The 22,904-nt window shown below is 42.0% G+C and overlaps 1 protein-coding gene across 1 annotated transcript in view; it reads left to right on the top strand.

Annotated features, from left to right (window-relative positions):
- Positions 1-10,669: 10,669 nt before the first annotated feature.
- SLC25A13 (solute carrier family 25 member 13) overlaps positions 10,670-22,904 on the top strand; it is a gene marked incomplete at both ends in the record, with an annotated part of 93,310 nt that continues 81,075 nt past the window's right edge. The window contains 2 exons of the mRNA XM_079538132.1: positions 10,670-10,844; positions 10,976-11,058. Of these exons, the coding sequence (XP_079394258.1) occupies positions 10,670-10,844; positions 10,976-11,058 (258 nt within the window). The remainder of the gene's footprint in view (positions 10,845-10,975; positions 11,059-22,904) is intronic.

Consider the following 22,904-nt stretch of genomic DNA (forward strand, 5'->3'; position numbering starts at 1 on the left):
TTTTCTCTTCTAGAAAACTGAGCATACAAAACAGTTTAATCCTGACAAAGATATTGCTGCCTCCCAGCTGTTTTTTTTTTTTGTAACCTATCTGTTCTGTAACTTACTTGTTTCTCTTAAGCAAGTGGGATCTCTCAATTGCACGTAGAAAATAATCTCTTATTTTTCTGCTGTTGAATTTTTTCTAGTTGTACCTTCCTCCATTTCATGCATCCAGAAAAAATGCAATTAAACATAATGAAGAAAAAAAGGGATTATACAAATCATTTATTCATTATTAAGTCCTAGATAAGATATAGTTTTCTTCCAATATTTTCAATCATAAGAAGATCTTATTTTGAGTTGCTGACATATTAACCCATCATTCTTGGCAGATATCTTCCATGCTATAGCTGGCTGGCTTCTGGTGACGTTTTAGAAAACATCCAGTCATCTGGGAGAAAAGACAAAAAAAAAAAAAAAAAAAAAAAAAAAAAAAAGACAAAAAGAATGTGAGTGTTTTATGTTTTTGTTTTTGTTTCTTTTTGTTTTTGTTTAGGTTTTTTTTATGCTAGAAAAATTTGCAGAATGTTAGCTGTTGCATCTGCCCACCATAGTTTGGAGCAGATGGGTAAAAAATAATAGACAACTTATGCTTGTATAAGGAATGTGGGTTTTTAAAAATATTTATTTATTTATCTATCTATCTATTTATTTATTTCTTAATTACCTCATGCCACTAAAATGACACGGACAAGATGAAAACTTCAGAAAATTTGAAATCTGTGAATTCTTAGTAATGGTTTGCTCAGGGTTGGTACCTAAATTCTTCAAATATTAGCACTAAATGAAGCCAGCAGCTGAGGTCTGTAGGCCCTCTGCATTTCCATGGAATGGAAACCCTTTGCTACTGTTGGCTAATACAGCACTCAATTCCAAACTAACATCTGCCTCCAGAGCACAAAAGGGGATAATATGGCTCTGAGAACAAGAGAAACAAGTCTGTGTTGGGAAACAGTAACAAAGCTGGAGCTAAGAAAGAAGTGACCAAGGAATAGGAGTCATTGAAAAAAAATGTGAAGGAACTTCTCAAAAGACTTCAATTACCGGGCTAAGAAGTAAACCAGAACAACTGAAGAGGCATGAAGCTGCAAATACTAGGATTAGAAATAAGACAGTGCAAGCAAGGATGTTCAGTGGTAAAAGGAACGAAATACAGACCAAGGAGAAAATGGCAATCAATAAGAGAAGGAGTTTTATGAGTAGCAGATGACAGAGAGCAGCTGAGGAAAGCTCAAGACATAAAAAGAAGGAAGACTGGATGATAAGAGACTGAAACAACACGCTATGAGGAGGTAGTAAGTGAAAGACCAGTATGGACCTTTGTATTGCTGGGGGAAAAAAACCCCAAGCATCTAAAGATACAAGCACAAGGATCCATCAAGAACTGTAACATTGTAATGTCTCCAAGGATCTCAAATCGTTTTCTATGCAACAAGATGCGACAGAAATAACACCGGTTGGGAGCCACCAAGCAGCTGAGCAGCAGCACCAGTTCCTTCTGTAGGTATTTCTGAACATTTCATTGGCTGTTATGCACCCCACTGCAAACTGGTCTGAGAATCTGAGAATTCCTTAGTCCCTCATGGATCAAGTCTGGGGCAAAGGAATGCCAATTTCTGGCCTTAAGATTTTGGCTCACACAGGAACGGGTCTGGCGAGGACATGAGTGACAACATTGCCCAGACACTTGCAGAACTGTGCAGCAAGGCTTCTATGATGCTCCCCATACAGCTTTGGGATCACATTCCCAACTGCTTCAGCATCTTTTCGCAGATCTGAATCAGAGAATTTAGGATGTCTCTTTAGACAGCAATAGAAAGGTAAGCAAATAGACCTGATGAGGCATTTCAGGCTGTTTAAGGGAACTTGGATGCAAGTTACTTATGTAAAGAGCCAGAGGTGCTGAGCCGTGCAAAACCAGCAAGAGAGTCTGGCATCCCCTTCTAATACATAGCAAGCAGATGACAAGTAATGATTAACAGACTCCAGACATCAACTTTAGACCATGTAGCTGTAGTCAGAATAAATGGTTCAAGTTAATGATTTACATGAACATTTTGAAGTCAGTGACTCTGAGATAAGTAGACTGCAGATGATGTGTCTGAAGAGAAACTGAAAGCTCATCTGTTGTGATACTTGATCTAAGTACCTAAAATTTCTTCCTGAAATACAGAGTGGTATGTTAAATGCTAAGGCCCAGTTTGTTTCTACATAATAACTCGTGGAATATATTTTTCTGCTTCAGAGAATTCTATGACTTGGATAATAAGATTCTCAAAAGATCTGATTAGTTAAACTTATAAAATTCACCTACAATGCCTTATGGAGTTTAACTCTGTCAGGAGTTTTGTAAAGATGTAATTCCTGCCACAAGCCATAGTACTAAGTAGACACCAGATGTTCTTCAGATTCAGCTTCTATGGCATAGAATCACATGGTTGGAAAGGACCTACCTACAAGATCATCTAGTCCAAATGTCTTCCCATTATCACTGCTACCACAAGCTACTAAACCATATCTCGTAGCTCCTCATCCTCTTGAACACTGCCAGGGACGGCGACTCCACCACCTCCCTGGGCAGCCATTCCAGTGCCTGACCACTCTCTGAGAGAAAAGGTCTTCAGTATGTCTAATCTAAACATCCTCTGGTACAACTTATGTCCATTTCCTCAGGTCCTGTTTGTTGCCTGGGAGAAGAGGCCAAACCTCTCCTCATCACAACCTCCCTTCAGGAAGTTGTAGAGTGCAGTGAGGTCTCCTCTGAACCTCCTCTTCTCCACACTAAACAATCCCAGCTCCCTCAGCCACTGTTCAAAGATTTGTGCTCCAAACCCCTCACCAGTTTTGTTGCCCTTCTCTGGACACATTCCAGTGCCTTGATGTCTTGTAGTGAGGGGCCCGAAACTGAACACAGTACTCAAGGTGTGACCTCACCAGTGCTGAGTACAGGGGGATGATTTCCTCCCTGCTCCTGCTGGCCACATTATTTCTAATGCAGGCCAGGAGAAGAAAACACTTATGGAAGAGCAACCAATCTGTAATTCTATGATGCTGGTTATTGTCACGGAGTTGACCAGATCAATCTGTGTCCGTGACAGGGGCGACAGGCCTCTGCCCTCCCCCCCCACCCCAGTCCCACAAAAAATGGGAAGGAAGGAAGGGAGGAAAAGAGCAGCGCCAACAATCTATGGAGGAAAACTTAGTTTACTATAATATTGGAATACAAAATAACACAGTATAATACAATTTAATTGAAATTGAGATTAATAAATCAGACAAGATGAGAGAGAGAGTTCCCGGGACCGATTCAAACCTGAAAAGCTTGGAACGGCTAGGAAAGCACCTCCAGCACCCACTGCAAGGCAGCAAGAGAGCGCCCCCCCCCACCCGGAAGGGTCAGATCCTGTGACTGCTGTAATGTACAGGGATAGGTACCTGGGATTGGGGCAGTGACACTTTAATGCCCCGTACACTACATGATGTTTTGATGTGGAATACTGAAACCATAAAAAAACAAAACAAAAACAAAAACATAGAACCATGACAGTTATCATCCTATCATCTGAGCTGGGAATTTAAGAAAAGTATTGCCTTCAAATCCTAGTAACAAAAGTTCCTCATATTCCCTCAATCAATGTAGTCCACCTTTTTGCATTACCTGGCTGAATCCATTAATGAGGGTCATGGTGACTTTATGTATTCTATACAGACAAGGCAATACGTCAAGAAGCAAGTACAAAGCACTGGAGTGCATGTTATGACTACATCACCAATACTCCTACAGAAGGTTAAGTTAATGGGTTCCCTCAGCAGGCCATCAACAGCTCAATGATGCACACTTTGAGTCACTCTGTATTAGTATAAACAAGCAAAGCAGAACACAAGGAAGTTGTTTTCTTCACTACGGTAGACATAAATAGTTTCTTTACTTTTGCACATTTCCCTCTCTCTCTCTGTTACTGATTAGCCCTGCTATAGTAGAAGTAGTGGAGAAAGAGAAAAGAGCTATCCATCCATAAAGGCTAATACCTGATAAGTCATATTCTCAAATGGGACTTTTCCTATTGATTTCAGTAATCATAAAAATGAATTTTCTCTATTCGTTGTTTAAATCTTGTTACCAGCAGAACTAGTGAGCTAGACACGAACAAAATCTGTTGCAGTTCAACTCAAGATCTCAGCTAAAAGTCCCAAACATCTTCTTTTGGTATGTAGAGTGTGAACTTCCATCTGGGAAAGCTCTGAGACACTGAGCACAAAAGATACATGACACATTTTTACTGAGTTGCCACTTACCATACAATTCATCCTGAAATACCGTGCCTGCTTCTGAGGCATGAAATCATAGACCCAGATGGTTTCTTCCCACCTCTCCAAGGCCTATTCCAACCATACTGAAAACAACAACCAAAGCTAAAAAAGGAAACAATCCATCAGGGAAGCAGAGCAACCAAGACGGTCTGATTTCCTATGGATTCTTCTGGAGTTTAAAGAGATTGGTGTCTGAACTGACATATTCCCCTGTGGTTATACTTTTGTAGTCTCTTCTTGGATATGGATTCTTTAGAGTCTATTAAGAGATGAGCTTACAATATAGTCTATTCTTCAGTGGAAGAAATAAGATGTTTTTATTCTTTATCAGGCTGCTGCTTTTTACAAAATCTAGAGGAATTTAATACCTCTGAGACTGCTGCTTTTCTCTCTGGTTAAAACTGGGTAAAAGCTGACTTCTGACCAGATGTATACAAAAGAAATGTGATCAAATAAACTGCTTTTCTTTGGTAATTGAATTAAAAACAAGTGCTCGAAATAATTAGAAGTTATCATCATCCCTAGGTAGACATATTCACTACCAATGTTCCCAGTTCTCTAAGTAATTAAGAACCTTTTGAACATTCTTTATCCAGCCCATTTTAACAAAACAAATGCCAAAAGCTGAGATACACTGATAGTGGACAGCTGTAAATACCTAGGTAGGTGAATCTGTATAAAGCACTGAAACTTGTGGAAAAGATATAGCTGGCTTTAATGGACTTTGAGCTAGAACACCTTTCTTGAGGTGAGGCTCATGGGTACTCTGGAAATGTGTACTAATAATTAATAAATGTTGCATAGCCATGGAAAATATATATTTTCTTTTTCAAATGTCTTTTGGCTGGAAAGTGAAAGAATATATTCAACTTCGAGATGACCAAATGTTATATTTTCAGTTTGTTAAAGCTGAGAGAAACTTGGGTGCTTTGCACAAAACTTTGTAGTGGTTCCAATGCTTTCTGCAGATTCTTGGTCAACTAAAATCCCGCTGTTCTCCTGCACGAAACGTGCAGTGTGTGCAGGTACCAATATGTATATAGATCATAGGTATACGCATATTCTGTAAAATGAATCAGTCCCTTTTGTGAATAAAGTCTCATTGAAATTAGTGTTGCTATTCAAATACCAAATAAATACACATTTCGGTGAAGCAATTTATTAACAGATATTTAATCCATCTTTTACGGATAATATAGCAATGCCTTGAATTCTAGATATTTTGGTGATTAAGGTAACTTTCTAAAGAGCAAATTAATAAAATGCATTGAAAATCTGATCTTTTTGCTCTGTTTTGCAGTGATAGACTTATTAATTATCATTTTCTTCTCTTTATAAATGTTTCAGAATGGAGAAAATCTAATCTCTAATTTTTATTTTAACTTGGTGATACAACTTTATTTGTTAAAATCACAAGAGAAAGAAGCTAATTTTGACAAACCTCACTCTGTAATATTGGCCACCAAGCATACTGTGACTGGAACAGAGTTGGATTTGGTGTAAGATTAAACAATTCTGATAGTATTGTTAGAAGATGGCATTTGCACTTATGCAAATGTTTTACTGGTTCAGAATAACAATGATTTAATGAAGCAGCGCGGTTCAGCAGTTGACATGCTGTTACTGTGTTTTAATCTATTTCTTTTAAATTCCTCTTACGGAGAAAAAAAAATCACCACCAGGAAAAATATAGGCAGCTCCTACATCTATAAGATAATTTACATTCCGTACTCAGCTTTAAAAAGCAGGATAGTATTAGTACAGAGTATGATAAATATTCTAGGCATATGCAAGTTGTGTGAGGTGATAAAATATTCTGAGCATGTCCTAAAATGATTCTCTCATCAGAGATGGCTTGTTACCTCCACCATCAGCAGATACTGATAATTAATCAACTGAAATGAATCTTTACAGAATAAACAAATCTGTTATACATGAAGGATGATTATCTTCTTTTGGCTGTGAAGATTTTTCATAACTTATTCATGCCAATGGTGTGCCTGAGTTATGAAGTATTTCTCACTTATGAAATAAATATAGCACCCTTTGTTTGTCATATAGCTGCTCTATTTTCTGGGCTTTACCAACATAAACCAGCGCAAATCTATTGGTTATGCTGATTTACACCAACAGAACTAACCCCTCGTTTGTAATCAGGATCGACGGTCCTACCTTTCCAGTTATTTCAGACGCATTTCTAGAACACAGCCTTGGTAAAGCATTTTCAAATATTCAATTTTAACAGTACTATATGTGTCAATGCTGTCATCAGCCATAAGTTAGAATCATAGCCATAGCTCCCCAGCTGTGTGAATTCCACGTGGATGCAGTGCACTCAGGGGGGGACAGCGTCACAGTCTGAGATGGGAATGCCATGAAAATACACTGCCAGTGGTATGGATTTTTAAATGACTCCGTATGTCTGTGTGTTGCTCTATGCCTGCTCTTCGTTGAACTATTTACATGATCAGTTTGGATTTTCACTGGCAGAAAAACTGATGGACAATGAATTTTAAACACGTGAAAGTATTTAAAAATCTTAAGTTCTAAGGGATGGGAAATATCATGCTTGGTGACCTGCTCAGCGATCACAGATAAAAAGCACAGTTTAAATTACAAATATGTGAGATACATTAAAAAACAGCAACAAAAAAGAAACACTGACAATCATCAGACAAATGTATAAAATAACCTGAAGAACAGCAATATGTTTGAGGAAATAATGATCTGCTGTGAACATTCCGCAAATAGAGAAAGAGGGATTGTGAATGATTCATTCGGACTGAGTCATACTGGATTTTATTAGAGAAATCCTCAGAGTTAGGACTACTGTGTAAGCACAAGATCTTGACTAAGGTTCACTAGGCTGATGTTCTCTAGGCTGATGATTGAGGCCTCAGTGAAGGAGAGGAATCAGTGCTGAGTTTTAAGAACTATTTAAGTAAAATAAGCTCAGGAAAAAGCTGGAATCAGTTGCAGTCGTTTAATTTGAATGTTGAAGTCTTTGCCACTGGGCCGTTTATTTCTATTGCAGGATATACTTACATGAAGACATACTTGATGCAAGTTTTGTGGTAAGTTAATGTACAGCATGCTCCTCGTGCTACTGTATGCATAACATAATGTAGAAAAAGCCATCTGGGAGAAAACTACTATGTTGTGGGGCAGAAAGAAGGTATCTTGAGGAAAACAGCTCAGTGATGATGATACTAGCACAGGTCTCGAGGGTCTTGGGTCAGTCTTTGCTTTACCACGGTCTTAATCACTGAGCTGATTGGTGCACTCGGGCTTTTCCAGATCGACTCTTTGCAGATCCAATCATTTCCAGAACTTTCCAGATGTGCTCAGATTTTTCTAGACCCAAGAAGAGATTTCCTTGCCTTCAGGCTACCTGTTTCAATGCGTACAGCTTAAGCATTGAGCTGCCAGTGCAAAACTCAGGACACTGTAACAGACATCATAGAAAGAATAATGAATGTCAGACTGAGATTCAAACCAGCTAGTTCTCTGCCTTATTATCAGTAAACAGTCAGTAACAAAATGCTGATCCTATGCCATATGCTTAGACCAGTCCTTTAGCAAGACTAAAAACCCTAAGGGTGCCAGGCTGTCAGTCTCTGCGGTGTTATTTTTAATAAGCTCAGCAAAATCTTGTGTCTGTTACAGTACAGTTGCCCTCCTACATAATAACCTAATAGCTGAAACACCAAGTAGAGAATCCACTTTCACACTCGTCTAAATGTGAACAGACAAATTTTTCACCTCATGGTCAGCTTCCAGATACTAGATTTTGAACTATTTTGGGAACAAGCTACAGCTCTCCTGCAGAACTTGTCTGCATATGTATAACAAAATTTATGGTACCCTGTATCAGAAGAAGGAATAAGAAGGAGCATGACTACAGGTAGTTTCTTGCTGAAGAGAAGAGCCCTGTTGTGTGTGATCGTGTGACTGTTATAATTAAATACAGAAAAAGCCATTTGATCAGAAGAACCTCCTAACTTATGCAGGAAATGCTTGCATCTTTTGTGATGAAAAACTGACTCATACTGCTATCCTCGTCACATTGTCTCATACAAAAGAATCATGCCTCTCCCAGGTTTAACTCGTCTTGGATTCTCTTCTGTACAATGACAGCTTCACTGAAAAGAATGAAAAATGTTCCTTCTCTGTTCCCCAGAGCAGTTTATGGCTTTGTGGTTAAAATATACTGAAAGGAATATGAAACATGGATCTGAACCTAACCTCAGTCAGTGGAGGACTTTGAAAACAAGTTGCTTACGTAGCCAAGCATTTTGCTGTAATCTACCACAGACATATCACATGCCATTGTAAAAGTGAACAGTCTCCTTCCTTATGGGAAGATAAGGAGTTTGGGCCTGTACATGTGCTTTAGTTGTGGACAGATACCTGCTGGGCTGACAACTTGAGGTTGATTATTGCACTCAGGTTTTCATATAAGCTAGGCAATGACTTCCCAGCCTTGTCAAGGCCAAGACTCTGCTTAAGGCTTGCTCAAGGCTTCAGGCACTTGAGGCTCTCAAAGGCCGAGAAATTAAGTGCTAGAGGAGCTTATGTGCTGTCACATGTAGGGACCAGCTGAAAGAGGCTTTCCAGAGTCACTGGTTTTTATTTATGTCTGAATATTACCGCCAGATTACTTGAAACACATGCAGGTTTGTTGGTTGTGTTTTTCTTTGATAAGGCTCAAGACCATGTGGTAGCATAGTGTGAGAACTGTAGGAATTTTCTTAGCTGTCTCAATTTGGAAAAAAATAATCACATCGAAGCTTGTTTTTACAAAAATAAAGCTTAATAGGACAGCCTTTCAGCCTCGCATCTAAATATCCTGGCTTCTGTGTATCTGCAGAATGTTGTATTTGTATTCTAAGACAATTGTTATGCTATTTTCTCTCTGTAATTTTTCTCTCTGTAGTGGTATTATTAAAATAATCTGAGATTGGTTTTGTTGTTTATAAATGGACTGCTATTATCTATTCATTTGTGACAAGGTGACAGTATTTATTTATCCAGTTGTTAGCACATAGACAATACATAATCTATTTTGTGCGTGTGTGCGTGTTTATTTGAAAAGGTGCACTGGGAGGAAGGCTCTGAGTCTGTTTTGTCCTAACTGCTGTTTTCTAAGTCAGGCAGAACTAGCACAAAAGAAAAGGTGAAGCTTTCCTGTGTACAGATGAGCATGTGCAGCAAGCACAAGGATGCAGGATGGGCAGAAAAGGGAGATAATCCAGCAAGTGGGGTGGTTTCATTGCAAGAAGAACTGGAAGGGTGGGGAAACAAAGGATGTAGATATACTGCCAGGCCTCACGAGTGATGGAAGAAACTTCTGAGGCACACAAAGGAGACTGTGTACAGTCTGCTAGAAACCAAAAAGTCATTACTTTATCACAGGCAAACACGAAATAAAGGATCCATCCTGCAAAGATAAACAGTGAGCAAGAGCAGATGAGTTTACGAATCCCTTTCATGAGGGATCTCTACCATCTATCTCACTCTAGGACAATTAAAGACAAGAAATAGTTAATTGCTACAGTTAACATTGTAATCAATCTGGTTTTGAGATTTAGTATCGCTTTCAGCCTTCTTAGCATCCTTACAAAGCTCACTTTCGGGAAGGTGCTAGAAGATCCACCTCAAAGCTATGACTAACATAACCCTATTGCAGAGCAAAACCTTGCCTGACAGCTACTTGCAACAACTCTGTAAATGCTTCCAAGCAACCTTTAGCCACCCACAAGTGACTAGCTCCTTGTCTGCGTTGCCAGCCCCTGGCCAGCCTAAAGTTCCCCAGAAGCCAGAGGCCACGAAGCCACCAGCACGGGCATCGGCAGGGCCAGTGATTGCCATGGGCCTGTGTGCCAAGTGGTGCGCTGCCAAACACGCCCAGACAGGCTGGCTGCAGACAGTCTGCAAACTGTCTGTGAGGCCGAGGGGCCGTGCCTGTGGTCATTCTGGATGCAGCCGCTGGTTCCAGCAGGGTGCTTGCGTGTCACGTTCAGTCAGTCAGGCACCAGAAGTGTATCAAAATTAGGTTAATTTATCTCTGACAAAAGTCTTGAAATATAACAGTTAAGCATCCCGCAAACAGCAGTCTGACTCATGGGCAAAAAAATAGCTCGGGGCACGAGAGCGGGCTTTGCTGAGAGGGGTAACGCTAACATGGTTGCCACAGCGCTGCGAGGGTGGAGGGCATCTTGCAGCCGCTCGTCCGGGCATCCTTCCTCAATGCACGGCCGAAGCTTCCCGTGATTAACGGCACGGGTCATTAGCCGGACCGCTCTCCAGCGTCAATATGGGCTCTACAGCTCCTCGGTACTGCCCCTTGGCAGCCGTGAGGCGACGGAGGCGCTCTGAGGGCACCGACCGCGGATTAAAGCGAAGAGGGGTGCCAGGCTGCGGGCACCCCCGGGCTCCCGAGGCCTCTCCCGCCGCATCGCTCCCCCGGCCGCCGGCCCCGAGGCAGCGCCGTGCCGGGCGATCACGCGGGCCGCGCCGGGCCGCGCCGGGCCGGGCGGTGCAGCCAATGGGCTGGCGGCGCCGCGCGCCCCGTCCGCGCCTGGAGAGCGGTGACGGCCGGCGCTGGCGGGCTGGTGCGCAGGCGGAGAAGCTGCCTGCCGCGGTCGGAAGGGAAGGGAGGGGAGGGAAGGGGGTGGCTGCGCCGGGCACAGCATGGCTGCCAAGGTAAGTCCCCGCCGGCGGGCGGGCGGCGGGCCCGCGGCGTGCGGCCGGTGGCGGCGGTCTCGGCGGGGAAGGGGCTGCGGGGGGAGGCGGGCGGGTGCCGGCCGTGACCTCGGGCCCGTCCTTGGCGAAACTTAAGGGCGGGCGGCGCCTCCTCCGCGCGGCCGCGGAGCGCCGGCCCCGGGGAAGGGGCGCCGCAGGGCAGCGGGGCCGCTCGGCGTGTCGCGGGGACGGCCGCCCGGCCCGCGCTCGGCGCTCAGCGAGGTGCCGGCCTCCCGCCTGCGGGCGCAGAGGCTGCGCGGCGGGGACTTTTTTACCTGCGGGGCTCGGGCCCGCTCTCCGCTCGGAACGCGGCGCGGCCCGCTTCGGGCGGCCCTCCCCGGCCCCGCCGAGCGCCACCGTGCCCGGCCGTTTGCAGGCGGCCGCGTGCCGGGCTGCGGCGGTGGGGGAGCCTCGGCGGCAGGAGGCGGCGCGGCGGGGCCCCGGCGCGGAGGCCGGCGGTCGGGGCTTTGAGGCGCCAGGTGCGCCCGGCCCGGAGCGCGGTGCCGGCCCTGTCCGCCTTCGGGCCCGGCCTGCGGGCCGCCCTCTGCGGCCTTCTCTTCCCTTTTCGCACTGTAGCTGTGGAGGAATCCTGCCGTTTCCACTTTTGCTTATAATTCCTGCCGGCTTCACCTCTCTCTGCGCTCTCCCATCAGATGGGTACTGCTCTGTTAGGCTTTTGTGCCGTTTCAGTGTAATAAATTAACGTAAATTGTTTTATCAATAACACGATTCCACCTCACCTCCCCCCACAACTGGCTGTCTATCAAATGAAGGCCATATTAAAAGTGGGTATTCCGTTCCTAACGACAGACGCATCTATGTGAAAAAATAGTAAAACTTCCAGTAAGAAAGCCAAGCAAACACATATACGTGCTCAGACGCTCTGGCTGGAGTTCCATGCTCCTCTATGCCAGTAAGGCTGTGATGGTGCTGCTTCTGTCAGCATCTAGTTCACTGGGAACTGAAGTACCCACAGTTATAATGGATCGAGCAGTGCACGATTCCTCCTTATTTGCTAAAATATATTAAACGGTCATCCTTTAGTATTAGGATTAACAAACCTTAGCTGCCTCAACTTTTTTTTAATTGCCTGCTGGCCCATACTGACAGCATATTAGATATTTCTTATGAAACTCAGGCTTGGGTCTTCATTTCATTGAATTTATAAACCGTGAGAAGCAGTCTGCAGTTCATTTGAATCCATAGTACTCAATTATACTTTAAACATATTGTATGAGTAGCTAGTGTTTGTCTTAATTGGATATACAGATGTGCTCTATGCTGTGCGTATGCATGGTGGCCTTTTTCTTTTAGCTTTGTTTATTACCTAAATCTTTATAGGATACGTGGGAAGGACTCAACGCTTGGGGACAAACTAGGCTGAATACAGAATGTTTCAGATTACGCCGAACTTGGCAAAGAGATACCTAATAAAAAGAATACATCTTTGTTATGAGTGTCGTAAGCATCCTTGGTGCATTGAAAGACAGAGGCGCAGCACTTTGTACTACTCCAGGGTTTACTGCCCTCAGGTAACTTCAAAGGAAAGCTGTGTGCAGACTTGAATGACTTAGGTTAAAAAAGAAAACACGAAAAAAATCCCAACAAAACCAAACAGCAGCGGAACTGGGAGCAGCTCGACTGGATTAATTATTGTTATCTTGTGAGACTTGAAGGGTTTTTATCATTTTGAGGTGAAATAGTTGCTGTTAAACTCAGATGACTTTCTGCTTTTATTGTAGTCAGCAACAACACGTAAGTAGCGTTTTGCGCCCTAACGGTAACGTGTGAACTCAGGCTCTGCAAGCACACACATGAATAACTTTGCCACATTAAGAGCTTCTGGGCCTTAAGTTATTCACATGTGCTTGCAGGCGTGGGCCTTGATTTGTGTTCTAACTTCCTCACTGATGCATCTCAGTAATGTTTGCCTTTTTCACCTCAGCCAAACAATGGACTGGTGAGTTGAATGATTTTTTCAAAATTCCTTCAGTCCCTTCTCCTTGCCAGTATCCTGCATGACCGCTTCCTTTAATTTTTTTAATTATACCATTTTAGGCATATGAGTCTTTGGAATTGAATGTAATTGTTCCTCACTTGCAAGATTTCCATTGCTGACATGTTGAGCGGACTCTAGGAATTTGGTCTTTCAAAAGGAAAGCCCAAATGGGATGCTGTCAAGGTTGCCTGGTTAAGCACTCAGGGATCAAGAAATGGGCAGACCTTTTATGCATGCAAGCTTTTGTGTCCATAACAGGGCCATAGAGTTTTCATCACTGTTTGTTACTCGGTGTCATACTACTTATACAGCGTTTATATGCTGTGTAAGTTTTCACCTGTGTTACACACAAATGTGTGTTTGGAGTCTTCAGAAGTGTTTCCTGAGAGCGTTTTGAGAAAACTGCGTTGCAAATTATATTTGCACATGTGTCCAGGAAAATTACAGATGAGATGTTTCAGTAGAATTTTAACCTACTGATAACTAAATTACCTTCATAAGTGCTGGCTTCATTCTCTGAATTGCAGAAAACACAAGCTTTATGGAAAAACTATGGTAGTGCATGTACAGTACTGTAATGGGCAAACACAGCATCTCATGCTTTATTTCTTCATTTTTGAGTGTTTAACAGTGCAGGCACCGTGCTTTGTCTGCCCTTTAGTCAGATTCCTTTAGAGAGACACGTTACACAATCTAGCTCATGCCACCTGTGATTCACCCAGAGTGTGTTTTACAGCTAAATTGGCTGTGGCTGCTGAGTGAATGTAAGCTGCCCTTGCTCCATGAACCATTACACAGTTCTGGCCGTAGTGATTGTATCATGCATGTTCAAAGTGTGACTTTATATCTTTTTAAAGTCATACTGCTTGGTAAAATATAAGATTATTTTTCCATGTGAAGTTCTAAGGTGCTTCCCAATGAAACCTGCTCACGTATCTGATTTTGCCTTTGCCACTTTGCTACTTTATCTCCTCAGCTCAAGGCCAGAAACTGTTATTCATAATAGCAGAAAGTGCATGTAATTTTTTTTTTACTTTATACTTCACAGCCACTGGGCTGCCCTCAAAGGAGTTGAAATTGTATTAAAGCAAATTCCAAACTTGGATGATTTCAGTAGGCATGTTAAGATGTGGAAAGCTGTGTGAAAACTGTGGGCTTTGCATGGAAGTGTTGTACACCATTGAACTTCATCTCTGCTATGGATAGCATGTGAATGAATTTTGACAGTTGTATTTAGCTGCATAGCACTAATATAGGATAAGATCTTTAAATACTGTGGTCTGTCTTTTTCTACTGTGATTGTTTTGCATGTGTGAACTTGTATCCATTGGGCTACTTCTACTACCCAGAATGCATAAATTGCTTGTTTAAAAGTGATTGCCTTATCAACAAAGTGTGATGTAAATGTCATATGCTAAAAAAGTAGTTGCAAAACAACTGTTCAAGTAAAGCCATGAACCTTACTTCAGTATCCCGTGAGACTGTTTGCATGCTTAAAATTAAGTGCATGCATCAATCTTTTTAAGAACTAGAACCTGACTGTCAAAATATACTAATGAGTAGGTGAGGTTGCTGCCCTTACAAACATGACAATATTTAGGATGTTTCTAATGCCTGGGAAATAAACTTTGTTACATGATTTGGGTATGCTTAACAACTTTTTATTCTATTTTTGCTTATATTTATTTTTTAACTGCCTTGGAAACTGTATCAGTGGAGTTACATGTTGTTTCTGGTAGCGTTTACTGTTAAAGAAAGCTATTAGTGCCCATCCCAGACTTCTGCATGCCTTGGTGTTAGTGTGGCCTGATATTTATCAGTGAAGGCCCCAGTCCCACAAGATGCATTGCACTGACTGAGTTCACTGGAGTGCTGGCCCTGGCTCTGTTGGGCCTTTTTGTGTGCACAAGTGGTGGCCCAGTGCCACGTGAACTGATGGAGTCTGGATTTGCAGTGGTTGAAATATGAACACCATGACAGTAAGATTCAAGGAGAATGTGATTCCAGACAATGCCAGAACCGTTAGATTCTGATGCAGCCATGCCACAAGTGTTATTTTGCTATCATGGATGGCCAGCGTGCTCCTTTTCTGCATCATCCATCCGCATCACACCTCCTTCATTCAGCTCCTTTTCCCATGCTCCTTTCCCCCTTTCTAGCAATAGATTGAGATGCGTCTGGATGCAGACCGAATTAGCTCTTCTTGCCCTAGGTAATGCTGTTCTTACCTTCCTCCTTCAATATGGTAGAGTAGAATTGCATTGCATTGCATTGGCCCTCAAAAGTGAGCAGGTGAGGGATCCTTGCATCGTGATGGGCTTCTGTGTCCCCAAAGGGAGTGCAGTCCCTTATGGATAGGCTCCAGACACCCAACACCACCAGTGACACTGTGGGAAACGAGTGGCTGGTGAGTAAGGAGAGAACCTCTGTTTTCCTGAATCATCACTCAGTTTGTGCCTTAGTAGTGTCCTGACACTGAACTGCATCGTGGTCATGTTTTTTGGATGTGATAGCATTGTGTAAGATCCAAGGGGAATTGACCTTGCTGGTCTGTATGAATCTAGCAGTGCTTTGCTGCTGTGTAGCTGGGCACGAGCCTATAAATTCTGAAATGCTTTGTTTATCATAAGACTTTTTTTCACCTCCTCAGAGAAAAACGTGTATTGTTTTGCTGCCTATGACCTTTTTCTATGTCTTATCTTCTTAAGATGCCAGAGTTTACAAATAAAATCAAGAATTTATGTGAGTTTAGGTAACTTCATATCTAGGAAGAAGCAAGTGATTTACTCTCCTTCCCCCTCCCACCCACCATTATCATATGCTTTGTTTCACTTTGTTTCTTTTCCTGCACATTTACATTTATGGGAACCACCTAATACCACAGGGTGTGCATCCAGTTTGAAAGCCCACTGGTAAAAGTAATCTCAGAAAGTGACCTGCTGGAAAACTCCACAGAGCTCTGTTCTGCAGTGAGCACTGGGGGAGCAGCTACCCTGAAAAGGAGCTTTATTACACTGTTCCTTTTTGGTCTTAGTTGTGCCTGTGTGTTTATAGGTACTACTGTACTTGCCCCCTTTTCTTTCTCAAGGTGGGGGCTGTTTTGCGGATATATGTCTTTAATGTGTTAGATGGGACTATGTGTTGAAATTATCAGTGTTCTTAGCATGTTTCTGAAACTTACTCTTTTCCTTTATAGTGTCCCTTTAAGATCAACTGCAGAGTAACCTGACTTCCAGGATAGCCCTGGGAAAGTATTACTGGACTGAGAGTTATGCATACATCCTCACATGCATCTCTTCCATTGTGATACTGCTGAAAAGTTTCTAAGTTATCTGGATCTTATCATGTCAGGAAATGAATTCCACTCTCTATGCAGCTTTGTGTCCCAGGTAGTTAGAGATGCTCTTGAAAGTGTGCTTCAAATGATAAGGCATTCTTCCTGATGCTGTAATGTAGACAAGCTTACATCCCTGAATGATAACGATCTGTCTTCTGACCAGCTTGTTTAGGCCGATGTCTATTTTATTTATCTATGTTGTCCAAGGATTGTGACAAGGAGGTATGTGATACTGTATTTCCTGGAAGATGGCATGAATGCATTGCTTAATTTTAGCTTCATTTTTGCTTTTGATCTCTTGAATTGCTTCTGCTTTGGCTATAGAATGGCTTGACAGTACTGAACAGAGCCTGCATATTTGTATGTCACCAGACCTGAACTTGTATAAGGCTTCTGGGTGCTTCTGTAATATTGCTGTTTTACTTGAGCTACAGCGTGGTCTTCAGAAACATAGCAGCTGATGTTTTATGGTGCTAGATAACTATGAGTTGTAAAATGTAAGACTGCATATTTTCTGGTTCACTCCCTTTCTGGAAATATCTGTATCTCAACCATTTGTAGGGAGATAAAGAGATCCTTATAAAAAGACCCTATCTTCGATTGCTTTGGAATAAAGCAATTTCAACAGAAGCTTTGTTAAAACACTTAAAGGAACACTGCAAATGCATTTTCATAACATTTTAAAATAATTTCATGCTATTTACAATACCTTAGAAACATACAATTGCAATTATATTCTTTACCAAAAATGTTACTTGGCTTGTGCAAAACTCAGTGTGTTAAAGGATGAAATTGCTCATAAGGAGTGGGTTGTTGGTATTTTTCTTTTCTTTAAAGAGGTGAAGAGAAAAAAAAGTATTTGAGAGAGTGCAGAAGTGCACATATGTACACCAAGCTACATGCATTTAGAGAAGAAACAGAAGAAACAGAGCTTGTTACAAGCCTGGCAACAACAAACTCTTCTTACTGGATACCTAAGAGATGCTTAAACTCAAGTGCTGGATTCACACGCCACTGATGCCTTGCAGTCTGAGGCAGCCTGCAAGAGCTGTTTCTTTGCTGACCAGCGAGTACACTCTTGGGGTTCCTCTGGAGTTCTACCTTGCTTGTTGGTGTAACTCTTGGTCACATGCAAACTGGAGCCTGGAATGTAGGTGCACAACATCTTCTGGCTTTCTGTAGATCAACACCCCATGCCTAACTCTTAGCCTTTTGGCTTTGGGAGTAGAATTAAGAAACCTATCTGAGTTGTCCAGGAATAGCTATCTGCAGTAGCTGTGCTGGCGTGCTGAGCAGCAGGCAAAGTGAACCCGTGGGGAATCAGAAGATAAGGGTGTCTCTGGCAGATCTTCCTGCATCAGGCCTTGCAGCTCTCTGTCAGGCAGGAGTACTGTGCAGTTAGTAATACAAGAAACCCATTCAGTTGCTGACAATCAGGGTTCTCAGGTGAGAGGGGGAGATTTGCATTGTCTGTTGCCACGTTTATGCATTTTGCATGGCTGATAGCTCCCATCCCGCTTTGGGGGGTTGCAGTGCACGCTGGGTGTGTTTGTGCATGGCTCCTGGCCGGAGTGGTAATTCTGAATGGTGTCTGAGATGGCTGTGCTGCTTGGTCAGCCTGCAGTGCTGCTGGATGGTGCTGGGACTTCAGGAATCCTGAAAATCATAAGCCGCATGTGCTGGTTTTGCTCACTGAGGGACAGATTTTGCATCATGCTGTGACTGGAATAGTGAGTGTGCTCGTGGGTCTGACACTGGGAGGCTGAAAAAAGTGCATTTTGCAGTTATACAAACAAGCACTGTATTTGTAGAGAGAGCATTGAGATTTGTAAGCTTCTGACCGGACAGCCACGCCTTTCAAAAGTAATTTTGAAATCTCCTAAATATCATCTCTACTCTCTACCTCCTGAAACGGAGGTTGTCTGCTCTTGTTTGGAGCCCCAAGCTGGGCTAGCCCCGGCCTAAGGCCTGGCTCCTGGCCCATTGCAGAGATTATTCTGCTGCAGAGGTGCCCTTTGGCTTGGGGAGACACTGTGTGCTTCCTGCACCTCCTGATCACTGTGCTTTGAAAGCCAGCAGTAACCCTGAAACATTGACTCAACTTGGGCATACTGAGCATGCAGCAGCAGTACTAGGGAAATGTAATGGTGCCATGGTGAATTGGAGTGGGTAACTGACTTGGCAGAAAGAAAACTGTATTTGCTCATTTGTTTCTTTGGGTTTGGGTGATTTTTTTTGTTTGATTTTTGTTTTCCTTAAGTCAGATCACAGTAAAACAGAACAGTGCTGTTTGTCTTCCATAGTGACGTAGTGTAATGTATATAGCTCTCAGCATATAAATGAGAGGGAATTGTTGGTTTCTTTTTCTTTTCTTCTTTTTTTTTTTATTTAATGCAAATTATATCTGTCCTGTTCTCCATGGATCAGGCAATTGAGTTGTTGACAGCCCTTCATGCTTTGCTTGTAATGGGATGGATAACTGTGAAGATGCCAGGGCCTTTTCCCTTAACGTGGTGCAAGAATATGGCCTTGGGGGTGTAACAGTAAGTTTGGCAGAGGCAAACTTCTGAGGTTGTTCTGGAACTACTTGGTCAACTAATGCTGCTATTGTTGATCTTAATGCTTGTGGGCAGCAGACTACGTGGTTAGAAGAAAAAAATGGAACTGAAACACCAGGAAACCTTTGTCATCATTTGTTCTCTTACACTGTTTTCCTCTTAAATTTTATACCAGACTCTTTGGGAGACTTTTGTCCCATTTTCTCTGTACAGCTCAGTAACTGCGCTCACAGGAATGCGTTTAAAAGGAAAACTTTGATGGAAATTTTCCCTAGAAGCAGAAATAAGAAATAAGACTGACCTTGCAGATGGTGGAGTGTTGTGGTTTCTGTTTTTCTTGTGTTTGCTTGTTTTTAAGGATGTATCTCCAATTGGTTGATTTAAATATTCAAGTTTATACCTGCATTTCCTTTGATTAGCCCAGCAAGTTCCAATGCATTTTTCTGATGGTGTTGATGAGTTTCAGCTCAGCATAGAAGTAAATGGCACACAGAAGACAATTGCAATCTTAGCCAGTTAGGTGTGAGGCAACTGGTGAATTCCTAGTTATCTGAAGCTTTTTTATTACTTCAGAAACATAGGAGAGATGGGGGTTTATCCCAATGATGAAGACGGTTGAACCTTCCATGTGATGCAATAGACTCCGTATTTTGCTTGTTTTTGAAATACTGTTATACATTTGATTGGTAGGCATTGTGGCCTTTTCTGAATTATCCGTATGTGTATAGGTAAAACTTCGTGCCTTTGAGTTTTAGGTTACTGTTGCCTTTGTGGCTGTGACCTTTGTACGCTCTTGTCTCACTCCCTTCCATTCCATGTTAGCATAACTAATGTTCATCCCTTCAGCAGGAGGCCCAATCTCAAAAGCCAGTGCTGAACTGTGTATCTGCTTGGGAGCTTTGGTGGGAGTCACAGCTCTCCTTGTGGTATTTAGGACTGTGAATTGCTGGGTTGGCAATAGAAACTTTTTCTGCTCTTACTAGCTGATATTTATAGGCATAACTACTACCAGTTTCTTAGGTTCTCATTAGGTATTTTTATTTCATTGCTGGTTTTAGATCTCCAGACTGAGATCTGAGTTTGTTGTACTAAATACAATCAGAGTTTATTGCAATAAATGGTGCTGCTGCAAGTTATGATTGCTTTAGTCATTCAAAAATCTGGTTCCTTTCCTAAGTGACATGTTTTCTTGGTTCCCACGACTCTTGTCTGTGGGATGGAGATGTCCTCACAGCAGACTTACGCCTAATGGTCTGTGCTCCTTGTCAGGCAGTTGAGTTGAATTTAGATGTAGGTTTTGGGAGGGATCTGGGTGTTGCCATCACCTTGTCCTCCTTAAAACAAAGCTCTAACTTACACCTAAATGTTAGCTATGGAAGCTGAGAAGGCGATACGGTTTGGTTCTTACCCATGGTCTCAGTCTAGCAGTGTCCAAGTAGTCTCTTGTTTCCAAAAGATGCTACAGACTTCTGTATGAGCCTCACTTACCTCCTGAGTCTGTCTAGATGTTTGATATTCTTTCTGTTAATGCGATGAACAGGACAGATAATGACTCTCGAGACTGTTACTTCTTGCTCCACAAAGTATCGCAGGTTTGTAGCCTTTTCAGCCATTTCAGTACTCTTTGAATTAACTACTCTTTGATTAAAAATAGGTAGAAACAATAAAATACTTCTAAAGATTACATTTGCACTTATGGGAACCCGCTGGAAGAGCAACATGTGTGCTTTCTACAACCATAATTTTATATCCTTGATGATTAGGGCAGTGGAAGAATTATGAAGAGCAACTTTAATTCCAAAGCTAAAACATGAAAGAAAGTGCTGGGTGACTGGATGACTGTAATTATTTGGCAACCTTGTAAATAGATAGCTACCTTTTTTATTATTACTATTTTTTATTCCCTTCCTTTGAATGCTTCTATGTTAGTGTCCTTGTGCATTGAAGTGTTGGCTGCTGAGCTAAATGGCCATTGAGGAAATTTAAAGCGTAGCATCTCATCAGCTCGGATCAGTTGTGAAACTGCAGAATGAGAACATAGGGAATCAAAGTCTGAATTTTTCTGATACGTCTGAACATATTTTTCTTAAATTGAAAATTTCAGAAGGATGAGGATAGCACTCTGATGTATTTGAATTCCATTTTTTTCTCCAAATGCAAATTATTCCTTCCCGCGTTTCTGACACTGTAAACGTGTTGCAGTTCCTTCATAACTGAAATTCTGAAATTTAGATTTGGTGTACAAAGTGCTGCTGACCCCTCATTTTTCCAGCTTTGTGCACAATTTTATCTTTTCATATACTTCAGTTTCTGCTGCTGAATATTACCTGATCTTTATTTACTGAAGATTTTAAAATGTTCTTTCTTGGAGCTGAGCTTCATTTCCATCTGAGAAGATAAGTTTAAACTTATCACAAAATAGAAGGTTCAAAGAAGGTTCCTTGGCAGTTGGAGTCTTTTTTTAGTGCTGGTTTTGCAAGGAGGTATGGAGAGAAAACATCTAGCACACTTTGTTCTTTTGTTTTCCTTTCTGACATTGTGTGCTGGGAAAAATAATGTCTAGAGATTTGAGAATACGGAGTCATAGAAGGGCACATGTTTTTCTACCTTTTCTTGATAGTGTTTGCATACTGCCTAAAAGTGCACTTAGTCAACAGCGGAGGATGCTTTCACAAGGATGATCCTGTGCCAGGTGCCAATCATCCAGCCAGTAGGAGGAAGAAATTGTAATTGTCTTCTTACTTAAGTTGCTGGATTTTATCCCAACTTCTCTGAACTCTCTCAGCCAATAGAACTCTTGGCTGGTTTTTTTTTCCAGTCAACAGATATTTAATTCTGGGAAGTTAGCAAATGTGCCCATTTAATCTAAGTAAAGCAGTAAGGTACAATCCTTCTTGTAAGGAATAAATTAGAGCAAATTATTCAGTGTTGGAGTAGCTTGAGCTGCATCCGACTGCATCTTTCATCAAAGACTGATAGCTTTGCAGTTAATAAAAATGCAGGTAACATCTCCAAAACATAAAAAGCCGTCAGCAGGATCATGACACACAAATTCTACATCTGTGCAAGCAAATCTGATTTGGAGATCAGTATCCAAATGTGTACATGCTGCTGTGCATTTTACCACAAACCTCCAAACCAGAATATGTGTATAAATATGTATTGTGTGTATATGCATAGTGCAGCCCTAACCTCTTGGGCCTCCTGCACTGAGAAACAACATCTGTTTTAATGTTTCTTCCCATCTCTGCCTACTTGTGATGTTGCGTTGCTTTTTTTTTCTTCCTGCAGCTCTTTTATGCCAGATACCTGTGACAGCTTCTCAGCTGAGCTCTGGGCTGGCGTGTGATGTTACAGAGAGAGGATGGGGTGTTGTCTTCTGTCGATAGAGCAGGAGGTTCCCTGTTGAAGGAGTTAATTGAAAGGCATGTTCTGCAGTAGGAGTCAGGCGTTGTCATCTGTCCTTTGCTACGTGACTTTCCTGTCGCATTCATCCATCGCATGACCTCATACACAGGTCTAATTTTAGGACAGAAGAAAAGAGATCTGAAAATTAATGTTACTGAGCAAACAGCACTGTTGTTATTATCATCTTTCTGTTCTTTTCAAATATGGCCTGTTTCTACTTTTCCTTTAATCCCTGGCTACTAAAACCTCTTGGTCACGTATTTTATTATTGTAGGGCTTTATCGTGTTTGACAGGTACTGTTTGATGGGACATCACTGATTTAACAGATCTTTGGCAGAGGAAACCTTTAAGTAAGGCACTGAGTATGAAAAGCCATTAGAAAAAAAGGTATGTAGAAATACTCTGGCTGATTCCTGCTCTCAGCCCATTGTGCAGTCTGGATCTGACTTGAGAAATCTTCACATGTTTAGGGGAAGAAATTTTTGAATAATTTCACATTTCCAT

The sequence above is a fragment of the Tetrao urogallus genome, assembly GCF_951394365.1.
Source record: "Tetrao urogallus genome assembly, chromosome: 7".
Classification (NCBI taxonomy): domain Eukaryota; kingdom Metazoa; phylum Chordata; class Aves; order Galliformes; family Phasianidae; genus Tetrao; species Tetrao urogallus.